Genomic DNA, 18,165 nt, shown 5'->3' on the forward strand with positions numbered 1-18,165 from the left:
GAGCGGCGGCGGCGGTGGCGTCGACAGGGGACGGGCGCGGCGGCGGCGGACGGGCGCGGAGGCGACGGGGGACGGGCGCGGCAGCGGCGAGGGACGCGAATCGTGTTGTGGAGAGGAGCTATCCCGTTGGGGGACGGTATCCCGTCCCCTAGCATTCCCGATATTAAAACATGGAGACGGTAACTATTTGCTAGTGATAGTGATATAATTATCTTGATTATAGAAAACTATTTTAAGCACTTGGTTGGACGTTCACCCTTTTTTACATGTCAACTAAATGGTTATGAATTTTTTTAAAAAAAGTTGACAGGATAGGTATTAATAATATGTAATGTATCACTCTACGAATATGCAACTTCAAAATCGACTAGTTATTTTTTTCCTACTTAGAGAAGTCAAATTTAAACTTGTATGTTAATTTGTGAAGTAATATATTACATAATCTATCTTGTTATTTTTTTAAAAAATTATTTTATAACCATTTAGTTTACATGAAAAAAAAAAGAGTGTACATTCACATCACATATTAGAATCCATCTCTCCTTGATCGGAAGAAAATTACAGAGCAGGACCGAAGTCCTACACCTCGTTCAAAGGACTTGTCTCTCTACTTGACACATGTCTTACACAATTTTATTTTCAACGATCAGGCCATTGCCGACGTTTTATATTAAGAATAAGGTGCCCCAATTTAAGGAGTAAACAGGACCAAACTTTACAGTGTCCAGTTAATTAGGGAAAATTGAACGAAAACCACAACTACAACACCACACTAACAGCTAACATAACCTAAATTACAACGACGGAGCCCGACACAAGGCATCGACCAAGCTTGTCATAGTGGCGACACAACAGCCCACACATGTTTTCGTTACTGAGCTTGCCGCCCAAACGACACAACAGCTTCGACTTCACTGCAATGCTACCCTAACGCCAAAAGAACAAGCATAAACGATACCCATGAAGGACATTAGCCCAAACAACCAAGGAACCACTTCCTACATACAGCTGGCATCAACAATCTTATAAAGAGATTGCAGTGTGTCATCGTTGCCGAACTTCGTCGCACCCCTACAGCGAAGCAGCTCTGACTCTACCCAGCAGTAACCAAATAAGAATGATGAACACTTGCCGTAGAGCAAGAAACAGAACCAAGACAGAGAAGACCTTGTCAAACACCTTAGGCTTGTAGAGCTTCAGAGGCAATGCAGGAGTCCACCAATGACTACCGTTGCACGGGGGAAGGTTCTTGGTGCCAGGAGAGGTCAACGCCAGAACGACGCCTTCAAGAAGGGGAACGACGCCTAATGGTGTCGTTGTCGTCATGCCGGCCCATGGCCTGGCAAGGCTTTCGCCAGCGATTCCAATCAAAACTCCACACAACCATCCTGTACAACGACCATTGCCCGACCACCACACCATCCCTTTAGCACCTAAGCCCAATCCACGACCATCGCCGGTCACCACCACGCCTACACATCCCGCCGCTGGTCACAGCCACTCGTCGCGCTGGGCGTGCCCCGCCGGCCATGGATGCACTTGCTCATGCCTCCGCCCGCCGCATCGCATGCCACGCCGACCTCCCGCTGCCGTCGGCGCCACCTGTGCCGCGCCAGCCTCCCTCCGTCACCCCTCATCGTCCAGCCTCCCCCTACACCTCAAGCACCGCCGTACCTCCACACATTCTCCTTTTCACTGCCTCCGGCGCCACTCACTGACGTAGACGCGGGCCTCACAGGCTGGACTCCCCATGCCTGATGCCGTCACCGAGGGCCACATCTGCCGCCTGCCCCTTCACCACGTGCCACCGCGCCCTCAACCCCGCCGCCACTGCCTCCTCTGCTGTACCTGTCTCGTCGTCGGGAGCTGGCCTTCCTCGCCGGAGAGGCCAGATCTAGTGGGAGGGAGGGAGGGGGGCGCCGGATCCGGCGAGAAAGGAGCCAGATCCGGCGGCCCGTGTGCAGGCGAGCCCCGCCTCGCCGTCGGGATCTCTACGGCTCGCCGCCGCCTCCTACGCCCCGCCGCCTGCCGGTCACCTCGCCGCCGGCACCTCTTGCGCAAATCTTTGAATAGGCTAACTCTCTTTTCTCTTCAATTCCCCATATTTCCTCTTCTCGCTCACGTCCGACCAGCAGCCTTGGAGCTCGCGGCTGGCTGCCGTTGTCACCGGAATCGAGTGGCATCCACAATGTGTCAGAGGAACTAAGTAGCATCCAAGCTTGCACATGAGGCACTCACCAAGAATTGTGAATAGTCAATTTTGTAATCATGGAAGCTAGAAGATTCACCGGCAAACAGAAATCCTTGAAAGCTCAATCAACTTCAACCACCAGAGCAGTGCAGTGCACCATACAGACTAAAAGCAAAGGAAAGAAAAATCTACTGACTGAACAATTTCACTGAGGCAAACTTTTTGCGGTTCATGGAGATGGATTCGATCTAATCGATAACCCAGCTTATTCCAAACCAAAGATTTTTCTCGCGGCAGGTCGGCAGGCAAATTTGACTCTAATTTTCGGCTGTCCTCATGAGCTTGATGCCACAGGGCACGAGCGCGTTGCGCTTGGTGCTCGGGCTTGAGTGCTTGACCTTGACGCCTCGCCGACGATAGGAAGATAGATAAATGGGAACTGGAGAGATGAGGGAGAAAGGCTATTCTGAGATTCATGTGGGACAGGTGTCGTGCAGAGGAATCAAGTCCTTCAGATAAGGGTAGGACTTCAGTCCTACGCAATTTTCTTCCAACTTGATTACCTGCATGGTTACGCTCACTGGATTAAGACTGGCTATAAATAGGTAGAGCACGATCACAAAGAGAGTTCAGCCTTTATTATGTTCTAGTGCCTCGCCCTCGCCGCCACCGCCGGCATACTCCAAGCTCGTGCCCAGCTTGACAGCAAAGCTACAAGTACAACCCATGCCAATCAATGAACTAAGATCTAGCATAGATTGTCCATAATTTCGCAGTTATCGCTAGCTAATGTGTGTCGCTGTCGCCGACTCGCCGTAGGTTTCATCAGCGTAGACTGTGGCCTCCCGGGGAAGACGAGCTACGTGGACGACAAGACCAAGATTTCCTACGCGGCGGACGACGGCTTCACCGACGGCGGCTCGTTCCACAACATCTCGGCGGAGTACTTCGCACCGGCGCTCTCGGCGCGCTACTACAACGTGCGCAGCTTCCCCGACGGCGCGCGCAACTGCTACACGCTCCGGTCGCTCGTGGCCGGGCACAAGTACCTCATCCGCGCCACCTTCATGTACGGCAACTACGACGGCCTCAGCAAGCTGCCAATCTTCGACGTCTACATCGGCGTCAACTTCTGGATGATGGTCAACATCACGGACCCCGCCGGCTCGACGCTCCTGGAGGCCATCGTCGTCGTGCCGGACGACTTCGTGCAGGTTTGCCTCGTGAACACCGGCACCGGGACACCGTTCATCTCCGGGTTGGACCTCAGGCCTCTCAAGAAGAAGCTCTACCCGCAGGCAACCGAGACGCAAGGCCTGTCCTTGTTCGGTAGATGGAAATTCGGGCCGACCAGTAATACCGAAATCATCAGGTGAGTAACGATCCATCCGAGTTTGAGTCCTTTACGTGCATGTTGATTTAACCATTTAGGTGAAATTTAATGTGACATCCCGACCCAGGGCTTAATAGAATTAATAGAATACTCATACCAACAAGTTATAGTTTTTTTCGGAAGCCGATCTCAAAAGAACTCTGAGGTTAATCTGGAGTAATTTCAGGATGGGTGACCGACTGGAAAATTTTTCCCAGGTGCGCACGAGTGAAAATTGATTTTAGATCATCGAAAGTTTACGTTTTTGATTCCCTGGTGCGCACGAGTGAAAATTGATTTTAGATTATCAAAAGTTTACGTTTTTGATTCTGTAGCACCTAAAGTATGCCGTTTTTACTTCCGTTACTTCTCTCTCTTCTGCCGTCAAAAGAACAGCCGATCACATCTTTCCAGATCAAGTAACCCAACAGTGGCAGACCCAGCATTTTAATCCTGGGTGTACCCGTTTCACAAGACAAATCAAAGCCTCTCTACACGCTAATACAATTAAGGCATCAGTTTATCAAGACTATTAGTACGAATAGTATATTGGTGTTGGACCGGTAATGCATCCTGAGATGGAATTGAAGAAGAATGGAACGACACAAATTGCAACTAATTCCTGTTTTCTTTAGTTATTATTCCTCCATGTTCTGAATTTGCTCATCACTATGACAAGAGTGAAGCGCTGGACATGCTAGTGTCTTTAGGTATCTTATAGATCGATTTCAGGGTTCGAAACCCGTCTATTCATTGGGCCATGTTGCACCACAGATAGAGTCCCGGCCGGATTCTCGGCTGGAGAAGCATGCCACGTGTTCGCACCTATCCGCAGCCGTCCGATGATATATTAACGGTGAAAAAACGATAACAGACCTAAATGTAAATCGATAGTTTTGAGAGGTTTTTTTTTTTTACAAAATACGTAATCTCATCTAGAACAGTCGTGGGAGGGTGATAATGGGCGGGTGATCGCCCCCATCCCCCCTTATATGCTCCCCCTTCCTCCTCCCCTTCTTCTCTTCCTACTACACCATAAATTTTAAAAAAATAAAAAAATAAAAGTTAGAAAAGGTTATGTATAGAAATACTATATATAAAAAATATTTGAATTCAAATTTAAATCGGGTATATAAATTTTTAACTTATAAACTTTGGATCTATAAACTTTAGGTGTATGAACTTTAGATGTATAGAAATACTATATATAAAAATATTTGAATTGAAATTCAAATTTGAATCGGATATATAAACTTTTGACTTATGAACTTTGGGTCTCTAAACTTTAGGTGTATAAACTTTAGATGTGTAAACTTGAGGTGTACAAACTTTAGGTCCATAAATTTACTAAAATAGGAAAGTAATGTAGTAAAAAAAAGAAACCACGTGGAGGAGAGGGTGATCGATGTGGGGAGGGGGACCGATCGTGCCCAGCGATCGATCGCCCGTTAGGACTTTCGACAGTCGTGAGCAGAGGAAAAAGTACCCGAGAAATGAAAAGGAATCCAACTAAAAAAGAATCCACGCCACTGTACCTGCTTCAAGCGACGATGAGGAGGGGGTGATAGCGGGTTGATATACGCGGGCTGCTTCGCCTAAACATGAGCCGTATAAGGGGGAGGCGAGAGGCGGTGACGGCGGAGGGAGATGGAAGCCCTCTTGCGCCTGGTCTCCTCAATCTGATCGCGTCGCCTCTCTACGTCCTCAGCGGTGCCTGGATGTTGAGGCCGACGGCGAGGGGTATTCACTGGATCGGCCAGTGGCGAGCGGAGTAATCAAGCAGCCAGCCTCGTTCGCTTGTCGATTACATTCATGACGAATGCCAAGCCCTCCCATGGGCATGGCACCGTCGGTGAGAAATTTGATAATTTAATACTTTTTTTCGTTGTCCAATTGCTCTAATTGATACTTGTGAGGATGACATGTAAGACTATCTGAGTAAATGAAATTAGGTCAAGATGTCAAATAATGGAAGCCCATTTTAATAAATGTTAAATTATCAAATAGCAACGATAGTGGTGGTGGAGGTTGTCGTCCCTCCAAACACACGCGCGCGCAACAAATTATAAATATGCATATTTTCCCCATAATATCCATATAATATTTATACCGATGGTGTACTATAATACCGATAAAACAAGTGTCAATTTTAATAGAATAGAATGGAATCATTGGATACTACCTCTGTCCCAGAATACTTGTCGCTTTGAGTTTTTATTTATAACTTTTGATCTTTCGTTTTATTAAAAAATTATGGAATTTTTTTTATGATTTGCTTTATTATCAAAAGTACTTTTTAAGTATGACTTCTCCGTTTTTATATTTGCACTAATTTTTTAAATAAGACGAATGGTCAAACGTTAAAAGAAAAAAAGTCAAAGCGATTACTAGGACGGAGGTAGTAATTAGTATGACCACCCTAATATACGGTAGTATGGTATAGTATAAATGACCTCAGTTTGAGTTTCGGATGACAGAAAATGGTTTACATTTTCAGCTTTTGCCTGTTGGCCGGTATACACTGGTGAAAATAATCGATGAATAGTCAATTCAAGGTGCTATATTTTCAAGAGATTCATGTCCAGGTACCCCGACGATCCACGCGACAGAGTATGGACACCTTGGGACTCGCCATCAAATTGGACCGAGATATCAACGACGAGGCCGGTGCAGCAGACATACGACGACCTGTTCGAGGTGCCAACGGCGGTGATGCAGACGGCTATTGTCCCAATGTTTGCCACAGACAACATCGAGCTCGCATGGGTAGCCTACACACAGCCCAAGGACCCGTCGCCGGGGTACATCGCCATCATGCACTTCTCCGAGCTGGAGCTCAGCCCCCCCAGCCGTGATGTGCGAGAATTCTACATCAACCTCAACGGCAACATGATGTACAGCAAGGGCTACAAGCCAGTGTATCTCTACGCCCACGCCATCTACAACACCAACCCCTTCCTACGATACCCGCAGTACAATATCTCCATCAACGCCACCTATAACTCGACGATGCGACCGTTCATCAACGCCATGGAGGTGTACTCCGTTTTCTCCACCACCACCATTGGCACATATGGTCAGGACGGTATGTACATAGACGATAGAGAACACACACACACACACACACACAAGTGAAATGGCCTAATTGTTTTGGCGCGTGTTACTGATCGAAATCATCTTTGCACTTGACAGCTTCTGCCATGATGGTGATCAAGGAAAAGTATCAGGTGAAGAAGAATTGGATGGGTGATCCGTGCATTCCGACAGAATTTACATGGGAAAGTTTGACATGCAGCTATGAAAACTCCAAACACGTAATAAAAATGTAAGTAATTGAGTCCACACGTACTGAATATTGGAGTTGCATAACGGAAGTATGAAACAGGGTCATCTGATCACATTCTCTTTGCAGAAACCTGTCCTCCAGTGGTTTGAGTGGTGAGATATCATCTTCTTTTGGGGATCTCAAGGCTCTTCAATACTTGTACGTTCTGAGTTGAATAATGTTAATTTGTTAACCTTGTTTGTAAGAATTTTGCATTAAAATTTGCAAAGTCTTGCTTCATATCTTCTAGGGATTTGTCAAACAACAATTTGACAGGTTCGATTCCGGATGCACTTTCACAGTTACCTTCATTGACAGTATTGTAAGTTTCGCAACTTCTGTCAAATTTTACTTTATTGCCTAGCATCATTTGTATTAACAAACATCTACATATACCTTATGGGCATATGGCTTCTTTAGAGATCTGACAGGAAATCAACTCAATGGTTCAATTCCATCTGGACTTCTCAAAAGAATTCAAGATGGTACCCTAAATATAAAGTAATTAAGTACACCACGTTCTTCTCACAGCAATCTTTGAATGTCTAAACTCAACCATTTTGAGAAAATAGATTGATTTGACTAGGCGTCTTCATTCCATCAACAGATATGGAAATAATCCAAACCTCTGCACCAACGACAATTCATGTCAGGCAGCAAAACACAAGAGCAAGCTTGCCATCTACATAGTCGCTCCTGTAGTTCTGGTTCTGGTGATAGTATCAGTCACAATACTACTCTTTTGCCTTCTAGGACAAAAAAAGAAGCAAGGTGAGGGTTACAACCATAGCAACTATCTGCTCTATTTCTCTGTTCTTGAACATTACTGATGCTAGTTGCTCCATTCTTCGCTTATGAAGGATCAATGAACACTTCTATAAAGCCGCAAAATGAGGCGAACTATGTGCCGACAAATGACAGCGATGGGCATGGTTCATCAATGCAGCTTGAGAACCGACGATTTACATATAAAGATCTGGAAAAGATAACGAACAACTTTCAACGAGTGCTCGGCCGAGGAGGGTTTGGGAAGGTCTACGATGGCTTCTTGGAAGAAGGTACTCAAGTGGCAGTCAAATTGAGGTCTGAATCTTCCAATCAAGGTGATAAGGAATTTCTCGTAGAGGTAGAATTTCGTCAGTTGAATTTGATCTTGCTACATAGAGATTTCTACTAAGAAAAGTCCAAGTAATTAGTTAACATTTGCTTGTTTAGGCTCAAATTTTAACTCGGATTCACCATAAGAACCTTGTCTCCATGATCGGTTATTGCAAGAATGGGAAATACATGGCACTTGTCTATGAGTATATGTCAGAAGGAACCCTTCAAGAACACATTGCGGGTACGTATTTATGTTTTTGTTCCCGATCAAGTTGCAGAGTACTCCTTCCATTTTATATTTTAAGTTGTTTGACTTTTTTTTCTTAGACAAACTTCTTTAAATTTGATCAAGTTTATAGAAAAATATAGTAGTATTTTCAATACAATACAAACTTATTATCAAAATATATTCAATGTTAGATTTAAAGAATCTAATTTGATATTTTAGATTGCTAAATTTTTCTATAAACTTGATCAAAAAGTAAAAGTCAAACGACTTATAATATGAAACAGAGGGAGTACACTGTAAAACATCATGTAGTGGATCATTTTATAGTCCTCATGGTCTCACCCCTCTTTGTTCTCTACCTATTTGTAGGTAAAAGAAACAACGGGAGACATTTAACCTGGAGGGAGAGGCTTCGAATAGCGTTAGAATCCGCTCAAGGTAACTACTTTAAATTTGTAGTAGTGCTACTTGAGGTTTGATTTTACATTTTCTCTAAAAGGTTGGCTAGTAGTTAAATTCTTTGGTTAATGGTCAGGGCTAGAGTACCTACACAAGTGGTGCAATCCGCCTCTTATTCATAGAGATGTGAAGGCTACCAACATTCTATTGAATGCGAGGCTAGAGGCTAAGATTGCTGATTTTGGCTTGTCCAAGTCATTCAATCTTGAGAATGGCACCCATGTATCTACGAACACGCTTGTTGGTACTCCCGGATACGTGGATCCAGAGTATGCTAATTTATATGTATTTCTTGATGTTGTTCTTTAGTATTTTCTATGAGGAACACAAAGTTTAAGGTTTGTGGTACTGATTGAATGTGCAGGTACCAAGCAACAATGCAACCATCGACCAAGAGTGATGTCTATAGCTTTGGTGTCGTCCTGCTAGAACTGGTAACAGGAAAGTCGGCTGTCCTACGTGATCCAGAGCCCATAAGCATTATCCATTGGGCGCAACAACGCCTAGCACAGGGTAATATCGAAGAAGTGGTGGATGCATGTATGTGTGGCGACCATGATGTAATTGGTGTATGGAAGGTTGCGGACATCGCATTCAAGTGTACCGCGCAGGTATCAGCGCGACGGCCCACTATGACTGACGTGGTTGCGCAGTTACAAGAGTGCCTTGAGCTTGAGGAGGAGCATTGTGCCGTCAATGATGCAAACAACAACTTCTACACCAGCAATAACAGCAAACCTAACTCAAGTTATGACACATACGCCGCTGACCACTCTATCGATGTGAGTCAGAACAGTGTTGCATTTGAGATGGAGAAAAATTTTGGAAGGATGCCATCAACAGCCCCCGGTCCCGCCACACGATAAATTCTTTTGCCCATCTGATCTGAATGCTGCCATTTCCAGGGAGATATCTCTATGGAAGGTTTAAACAATGTTGTTTTACCAAATTAAAATACAAATGTACAAATTAATTTCAAAAACTCAAGATTTTGGTTTGGAACTCAGAATTCATGTACTTGTCTCCTCTTTGAGTGGAATTATTGTCGCCTACTATTCTTCAGGAAGAGAAACACCAATGTACCTGTTCATTCATGTTTTTATGGTAACCAGAATCCATATTTCTAAATGCTGCTTTGCTTAGAGCTGGGATCCAAAACTTTTGGAATCTGCATAGCTTACCACAATTTGTGTGCATGCCTTTTTTCGGTTTAGCTTTGATGCAACTGAAGGTAACTAGGTTTTCTCACCATTTTCTTCTCTATCAATATTTTTTTTATCTATTAACTTATTAAAGGAATAGAAAAAAGAGCCTCCACGTTCACTCTCACAGCCTAGAAATTCTCATATTAATCGGAGAAAAGAAAAAACAGAGTCCATATAGAAATATAATTTAGAAATAGTTGAAATTCGGAATTAACAAAAAGGAATATTGGAAGAGGAGACTAGAGTCCATATAGAAATACAATTTATAAATAACTGAAATTCGGAATTAAAAAATAAAGAATATTAGAAGAAGAGTATAGAGTCCATACAGAAATACAATTAAAAAAATAATAGAAATTCAGAATTAAAAATAAGGAATATTAGAAGTAGAGTATAGAGTCGATATAGAAATATAACTAAGAAATAATAAAAATTCGGAATTAAAAATAAGGAATATTAGAAGTAGAGCACAGAGTCCGTATAGGAATTTAAAACTAACTAAAATTCAGAATAAACATAATAAAATTAAAAGTAGAGTTTAGAGACTGTATAAAAATACAATTTACAAATAACTAAAATTCAAAATTAAAAAAATATGGGAAGAAGAATCTAAAGTCAATATAGGAATACAATTTAGAAGTAACTGAGATTCGAAATTAAAAATTAAAGAATATGAAAGATGAGTTTAGAGTACACATAGAAATACAATTAGAAAAAAAATAAAAAATCAGAATTAAAAATAAATAATATTAGAAGAAGAGCCTATAGTCTATATAAAAATACAATTTACGGATAACAAAAATTTGGAATTAAAAAAAAATTGAAAGACGAGTCTAGAGTCCATATAGGAATATAATTTACAGATATCTAAAATTTGATATTAAAAATAATTAATAACTAACACGTATATAAAATACAATATAAATATTACACGCATTAGTAGTTTCGTAAAGCTAGTACAGAATTTAAAATTATGTTGTCCTTTTAATATATTTTAATAATACATTGAGAAAATATATATGTTATTACATGAGAGAAAATATAATGATACTAGTCGCACAATCTGCGTGGGCCACCATGCTAGTTTTGTAAAGAGTATTTTTTAGCTGGCATCTACATCCAACCGATGTATGCAGCTTTTTTAAATTGGGAACGGAATTCGCTCCTACGAAGATTTGAACTCAGGATCTTGGGGTGCTACTCAGATAACTGCAAGTACTAGACTACATATTCTCTATCAATGATGGATGCTAAATTCCTTCTTAGTACTCTAACACTTCTTTTCATTTTTTTAAAAAATAGAGTAATTTTATAGTTCTTTAGAAAGTACCATGAGTTACCACTTTTTCAATTATAAATTTGGTACCTAGGTAGGTATCAAGAGGTACCAAACTTTACACTAATTTTTTTATCTCATGATATAAAACTTCTCAAGAACTGTAAAATTGCTAAATAAAACTATATGTATGTCTACGAAGAGAGTACTAGTTTATACTTTTCTGCACCGAAATCTTGCTAGCTAGGGGACTTTCAATTTCGTAGTACTGCTTTTGTTGAATCAGTGGAGAACAAACTCTTCTACCTACCTCGCATTCTCGCAATTGCATAATAATCTTTCTTTCTTTTAGATAATGATTATATTAAACCTGACCTCTAACCTCATGAGAATGTACATAAGACTATCATGTTATTATAGGTACAACGTAAATAAGTTTTAAAAGGCAGACAAGCAAGAGGAACTAAATCTTTCATGGCAAATGATTCTATCTGCATGTTTTCCAGTTCAGAGCGGAAAGGCTAATGGGCGGGTGATCGCTCCCCCACCCGCCCAGCGAAAAGTTAGAAAAATTTATGTATAGAAATATTATATATAAAAAATTTGAATTCAAATTCAAATTTGAATCGGGTATGTAAACTTTTGACTTATAAACTTTGGGTCTATAAATTTTAGATGTATAGAAATACTATATATAGAAAATATTTGAATTCAAATTCAAATTTGAATAAGATATAATTCAAATTCAAATTTGAATCGGGTATATAAACTTTAGATCTATAAACTTTTAGGTGTATAAACTTTAGATGCATAGAAATACTATATATGAAAAATATTTCAATTCAAATTCAAATTTGAATCGGATATTTGAATTCAAATTCAAATTTAAAATGGGTATATAAACTTTTGACTTATAAACTTTAGGTCTATAAACTTTAGATCTATATAAACTTTAGGTGTATAAACTTTAGATGTATAGAAATACTATATATAAAAAAATATTTGAATTCAAATTCAAATTTGAATCGGATATATAAACTTTTGACTTATAAACTTTTGGTCTCTAAACGTTAGATGTGTAAACTTTAGGTGTATAAATTTACTAAAATAGGAAAGTAACGCGGTGCCAAAAAAGAAAACCAGGTTGAGGGAGGGAGGGGGGAGGTGGAGAGCGAATCTGATCGCTACCCTATCTCCACGGCGATCCATAGCCCATCAGGGGTACCCAGTTCAGAGAACAAGTCAAGCGCCTATGGGCCGTGGCCAGTGGCCACCGATCTCGGGCCTCGAGTCGTGCCCCAGCCAAGCAGTTGACCAGCTGCCATCCAAGTCAACTACGTGCCCATGTGATCTGCTCGTCTTTGCTCTCTTCCCGGGCTTGCAGCCTTGCTGACTTGCAGGGTCATTGACATGCCGGTCCTACAAAGAGGTGGCCAGTAAAATGTCAGAAAAGGCCCACTCGTCAGTGACAGTCCACATATATGTGTGAAGACGGCGCTTGGCAAGCTATGTTACTAGACAGATGTGCTGACGTGGTTAAACTAATCACGATGGAGTCTTTGTGATGATCATTAGGCTATAATAGTAGTACTAGCTGGAGTAAGTGATAGTAATAAGATTATTAGCTTGATTACTTGGTTATTCACTGGAATAAGGCTGCGTTATTTCAAATGAGATTGGAGAGATTGTAACTCGTTTTCCGCGCGCACGCTTCCCAAACTACTAAACGGTATATGTTTTGCAAAAAAATTCTATATGAAAGTTGCTTTAAAAAATTATATTAGTCTATTTTTGAAATTTAAAATAGTTAATACTCAATTAATCATGCGTTAATGGCTCACATCGCTTTACGTATCTTCCCAATCTTCTCAATCACCTCTCCCTCAAACACAGCCTAAGGTTGCGTTCGTTTCAATTAGGTTCCCAACTCCCTCCATCTCATTTTCTGCACACACATACGCTTTTCAAACTGCTAAACGGTATGTTTTTTCAAAAAAAAAATTATGTACGAAAGTTATTTAAAAAATCATATTGATCCATTTTTTTTAAAAAAACAATACTTAATTAATCCTACGTTAGACCGTTTCGTTTTTAGTACGTGGGAGATGGGTTCCCAATACCCACCAACGAACATAGCCCGAAAAAAAAAAGGCTAGCTATAAATAGCTAGAGCACGGTCACATAGAGATTACAGTTCTAGTAGCTCACCGCCTGCATGTGCAATGGGGCGTTCAACGCCGGGAACAATGGCGGCATGGTCGTGGTTAATTCTACTATGCCTCGTCGCCGCCGCCACCGCCGGCGTGCTCCAAGCTCGTGCCCAGCCTGATAGCAAAGGTACAAACACAAATTTTCATCGGGCATTAAGTAGCGCTTCACAGTGAAATCAATATGCACAAGCTATCATACTTTCGCAGTTGCTAATTAAATGTAAAGTGAACTCCAGGTTTCATTAGCGTAGACTGCGGCCTCCCGGGGAAGACGAGCTACGTGGACGACAAGACCAAGATATCCTACGCGGCGGACGACGGCTTCACCGACGGCGGCTCGTTCCACAACATCTCGGCGGAGTACATCACGCCGGCGCTCTCGGCGCGCTACCACAACGTGCGCAGCTTCCCCGACGGCGCGCGCAACTGCTACACGCTCCGGTCGCTCGTGGCCGGCCTCAAGTACCTCATCCGCGCCACCTTCATGTACGGCAACTACGACGGCCTCAGCAAGCTGCCAATCTTCGACGTCTACATCGGCGTCAACTTCTGGATGATGGTCAACATCTCGGACCCCTCCGGCGCGACGCTCCTGGAGGCCATCGTCGTCGTGCCGGACGACTTCGTGCAGGTTTGCCTCGTGAACACCGGCACCGGGACACCGTTCATCTCCGGGCTGGACCTCAGGCCTCTCGAGAAGAAGCTCTACCCGCAGGCGAACGACAAGCGGGGCCTGTCCTTGTTCGGCAGATGGAACTTTGGCCCAATTAGTACTACCGAGTTCATCAGGTGAGTAATTAAAAGATTCATCCAAGTTTTTTTCTAGATAATAGAAATGGTTTACATCTTTGATCTTTACCATTGGGCACACACAGTTGAAAAAGAAAGATGATAAATAGTCAATCCAAGAGGGTACAATGAATTGATCAAACGGAACACAACCGATTAATGGCCAGGTACCCCGACGATCCACACGACAGAATATGGATGCCTTGGGTCTCGCCATCATATTGGGTCGAGGTATCGACGACGAGGCCGGTGCAGCACACGGACGAGGACGTATTCGACGCGCCGACGAAGGTGATGCAGACGGCGATTGCGCCGCTCAACGCCTCGAGCAACATCGAGTTCGCCTGGGTACCCTACACGCAGCCCAAGGACCCGGCGCCGGGGTACATCACCGTCATGCACTTCTCCGAGCTGCAGCTCCGCTCCAGCAACGCCACGCGCCAGTTCTACATCAACCTCAACGGCAACATGGTGTTTAGCCAGGGCTACACGCCGGCGTACCTCTACGCCGACGCCATCTTCAACAGCAACCCGTTCCTACGATACCCGCAGTACAACATCTCCATCAACGCCACCGCCAACTCGACGCTGCCACCGATCATCAACGCCATCGAGGTGTTCTCCGTCTTCTCCACCGCCACCGTTGGCACAGATGGTCAGGATGGTATGTAGATAGACAGACGGTAGAATACATAAGAGTAAAACGTACGGTGTGATGGTTTGTGCGTGTTACTGATCGAAAACATGGGTGCACTTGACAGCTTCCGCCATGATGGTGATCAAGGAAAAGTATCAGGTGAAGAAGAACTGGATGGGTGATCCGTGCGTTCCAAAGACGCTTGCGTGGGATAAGTTGACATGCAGCTATGACAGCTCCAAACCTGCAAGAATCACAGACATGTAAGTAATTCAGTCCACATGTACTCCCTCCGTCCAAAAAAAACCAACTAGACACGGATATGACACTACATAGTACAACGAATCTGGACATGAGCATGTCCAGATTCGTTGTACTATGTTGTGTCACATCCGTGTTTAAGTGGGTTTTTTTTTAGGACGGAGGGAGTACTGAATATTGGACTTGCATAATGGAATTATGGAAGTATGGAACTCGCGGTCATCTGATCATATTCCTTTTGCAGAAATCTGTCATCCGGTGGTTTAAGTGGTGAGATATCGTCCGCTTTTGCGAATCTCAAGGCTCTTCAAAACTTGTATGTTATGAGGTTCAGAATGTTAATTTGTTGACCGTTTGTGGAATTTTGCGTTAAAAGACTTGCTTCATATCTTGCAGGGATCTGTCAAACAACAATTTGACAGGTTCGATTCCAGATGCACTTTCACAGTTGCCTTCGTTGGCAGTATTGTAAGTTTGGCAACTCCTGTCAAATTTTACTTTATTGCCTAGCATCATTTGTAACTGACATATGTATATAATTTATGGGCATATGGCTTCTTTAGAGATTTGACAGGAAATCAACTCAATGGTTCAATTCCATCTGGACTTCTCAAAAGAATTCAAGATGGTACCCTAAATATAAAGTAATTAAGTACACCCCCACTCTTCTCTTAGTAATCTTTGAATGTCCAAATTCAGTCAATTTGACAAAATAGACTGATTTGGCTAAACATCTTCATTCCATCAACAGATACGGAAATAACCCAAACCTCTGCACCAACGACAATTCATGTCAGCCAGCAAAACACAAGAGCAAGCTTGCCATCTATGTAGCTGTTCCTGTAGTTCTGGTTTTGGTGATAGTATCAGTCACAATACTGCTCTTTTGCCTTCTGGGACGAAAAAAGAAGCAAGGTGAGGCTTGTTACAAACATAGCAATTATCAACTCTATTTCTCTGTCCTTGAACATTTCTGATGCTAGTAGTTCCATTCTTCGCTTATGAAGGATCAATGAACACTTCCGTAAAGCCGCAGAATGAGACAGCGAGCTATGTGCCGACAAATGGCAGCCATGGGCATGGCTCATCAATGCAGCTTGAGAACCGACGGTTTACTTACAATGATTTAGAGAAGATAACAAACAACTTTCAGCGAGTGCTCGGCGAAGGAGGGTTTGGGAAGGTCTACGATGGCTTCTTGGAAGATGGCACTCAAGTGGCAGTCAAATTAAGGTCTGAATCTTCCAACCAAGGGGATAAGGAATTTCTCGCAGAGGTAGAATTTCTTCGGTTGAATTTGATCTTGCTACATAAAGATTCTACTAAGAAAAGTATGATTAATTAGTCAAGTTTTGCTTGTCTAGGCTCAGATTTTAACTCGGATTCACCACAAGAGCCTTGTATCTATGATCGGTTATTGCAAGGATGGGAAATACATGGCACTTGTCTATGAGTACATGTCAGAAGGAACCCTTCGAGAACATATTTCAGGTATGTACTTAAGTTGTTGTTCCCGATCAATTCGCAGGGTACATTGTAAAACTTCATCTAGTGGCTCATTTGATAGTCCTCATGATATCTCCCCCTTCTGTGTTCTCTTCCTATTTGCAGGTAAAAGAAACAACGGGAGATACTTAACCTGGAGAGAGAGGCTTCGAATCGCGCTGGAATCCGCTCAAGGTAACTACTTTAAAATTGTAATACTGTTTCGTGAGGTTTGATTTTACATTTTCTCTAGAAGGTTGATCAGTAATTAAATTTCCTGGTTAATGGTCAGGGCTAGAGTACCTACACAAGTGGTGCAATCCGCCTCTTATTCACAGAGATGTGAAGGCTACCAACATTCTATTGAATGCGAAGCTAGAGGCTAAGATTGCTGATTTTGGCTTATCCAAGACGTTCAATCTTGAGAATGGCACACATGTATCTACGAACACGCTTGTTGGCACACCTGGATACGTGGATCCAGAGTATGTTAATCCATATGTATTTCTTGATGTTGTTATTTAGTGTTTTATGTGAGAAACACAAAGTTTAAGGCTTGTGGAACTAATTGAATGTGCAGGTACCAGGCAACAATGCAACCAACGACCAAGAGTGACGTCTATAGCTTTGGTGTTGTCCTATTGGAGCTGGTCACAGGGAAGCCGGCTGTCCTACGTGATCCAGAGCCCATAAGTATCATTCATTGGGCGCAACAGCGCCTAGCACAGGGTAATATTGAGGGAGTGGTGGATGCACGTATGCATGGTGACCATGATGTAAATGGTGTATGGAAGGCTACGGACATCGCACTCAAGTGTACCACACAAGTATCGGCACAACGGCCCACTATGACCGATGTGGTGGCACAACTGCAAGAGTGCCTCGAGCTCGAGGAGGGGCGTTGTGCCATCAGCAATGCGAACAACAATTTCTATACCGACAATAACAGCAACTCTAACTCAAGTTATGACATGTATGCCACTGACCACTCTATTGATGTAAGTCAGAACAGCGCTGCATTTGAGACGGAGCGTAATTTTGGAAGGATGCCATCAACGGCCACCGGTCCAGCTGCACGATAAATCATTTTGCCCATCTGATCTGAATGCTGTCATTTTCTGGGAAAGATCTTCATGGAAGTTTTAACAATGTTGTTTTACCAAAGTAAATGCAAATGTACAAATTAATTTCAAAAACTCAAGATCCTCAGTATAAACCCTTTCGGTTATGAACTCAGAATTCATATACTTGTCTCTTCTTTGAGTGGCATTATTGTCCTGTACTATTCTTTAGGAAGAGAAACACCAATTTATCTGTTCATTCATGATGTTTTGTAGTAACCAGAATCCACATTTTCTATTTTTTCTAAATGCTCTTTGCTTTGATGTTGGAAATAAACTCATAAGCCTAGTGTTGGGATGCCAAAATTTATGGAATCTGCATAGCTTAGTAGGCTAGCATACCACAATTTGCATGCATTTTTTTTCCTGAAGGGTTTAGTTTCGATGGAACTGAAGCTAACTTTATTCGCCAAGATGGACTATAATCTAGTGACTTTACTCATCTTCTATTGGTAGTCTACCACCTGTCTATTTGCGGTACATTTAGCTGTTATTAAAAAAAAT

The 18,165-nt window shown here is 42.5% G+C and overlaps 2 protein-coding genes across 2 annotated transcripts; both read left to right on the forward strand.

The window, feature by feature from the left end:
* The first annotated feature begins 1,529 nt into the window (after nt 1-1,529).
* On the forward strand, nt 1,530-9,799 carry LOC4339374 (putative leucine-rich repeat receptor-like protein kinase At2g19210). Its single transcript, XM_066310942.1, has 13 exons — nt 1,530-1,670; nt 2,944-3,563; nt 6,149-6,648; nt 6,756-6,888; nt 6,976-7,047; nt 7,139-7,210; nt 7,309-7,389; nt 7,496-7,659; nt 7,749-8,014; nt 8,104-8,230; nt 8,588-8,656; nt 8,754-8,946; nt 9,042-9,799. Exons 1-13 carry the CDS (start codon nt 1,530-1,532, stop codon nt 9,541-9,543), a joined length of 2,940 nt encoding a protein of 979 aa, XP_066167039.1. The 3' UTR covers nt 9,544-9,799.
* A 3,555-nt stretch (nt 9,800-13,354) lies between these two features.
* On the forward strand, nt 13,355-17,776 carry LOC9272354 (putative leucine-rich repeat receptor-like protein kinase At2g19210). The gene is made up of 13 exons (XM_015782937.3): nt 13,355-13,495; nt 13,605-14,157; nt 14,325-14,821; nt 14,919-15,057; nt 15,300-15,371; nt 15,452-15,523; nt 15,619-15,699; nt 15,807-15,970; nt 16,063-16,331; nt 16,420-16,546; nt 16,667-16,735; nt 16,833-17,025; nt 17,121-17,776. The coding sequence occupies exons 1-13, from the start codon at nt 13,381-13,383 to the stop codon at nt 17,620-17,622; spliced, it is 2,853 nt and encodes a 950-aa protein (XP_015638423.1). The 5' UTR covers nt 13,355-13,380; the 3' UTR covers nt 17,623-17,776.
* Nucleotides 17,777-18,165: the final 389 nt, after the last annotated feature.

The sequence above is a fragment of the Oryza sativa genome, chromosome 5, assembly GCF_034140825.1.
Source record: "Oryza sativa Japonica Group chromosome 5, ASM3414082v1".
NCBI lineage: Eukaryota > Viridiplantae > Streptophyta > Magnoliopsida > Poales > Poaceae > Oryza > Oryza sativa.

What these genes read in the sequence shown, in the direction of transcription:
- LOC4339374 (XM_066310942.1), top strand. Translation starts at nt 1,530, where the DNA reads ATGGATGCACTTGCTCATGCCTCCGCCCGCCGCATCGCATGCCACGCC. An exon ending in TCCAAACACGTAATAAAAAT is followed by an intron (nt 6,889 to 6,975) that starts GTAAGTAATTGA and finishes TTCTCTTTGCAG; the next exon opens with AAACCTGTCCTCCAGTGGTT. An exon ending in ATAAGGAATTTCTCGTAGAG is followed by an intron (nt 8,015 to 8,103) that starts GTAGAATTTCGT and finishes TTGCTTGTTTAG; the next exon opens with GCTCAAATTTTAACTCGGAT.
- LOC9272354 (XM_015782937.3), top strand. Translation starts at nt 13,381, where the DNA reads ATGGGGCGTTCAACGCCGGGAACAATGGCGGCATGGTCGTGGTTAATT. An exon ending in TGGCACAGATGGTCAGGATG is followed by an intron (nt 14,822 to 14,918) that starts GTATGTAGATAG and finishes TGCACTTGACAG; the next exon opens with CTTCCGCCATGATGGTGATC. An exon ending in TTGCCTTCGTTGGCAGTATT is followed by an intron (nt 15,524 to 15,618) that starts GTAAGTTTGGCA and finishes TGGCTTCTTTAG; the next exon opens with AGATTTGACAGGAAATCAAC.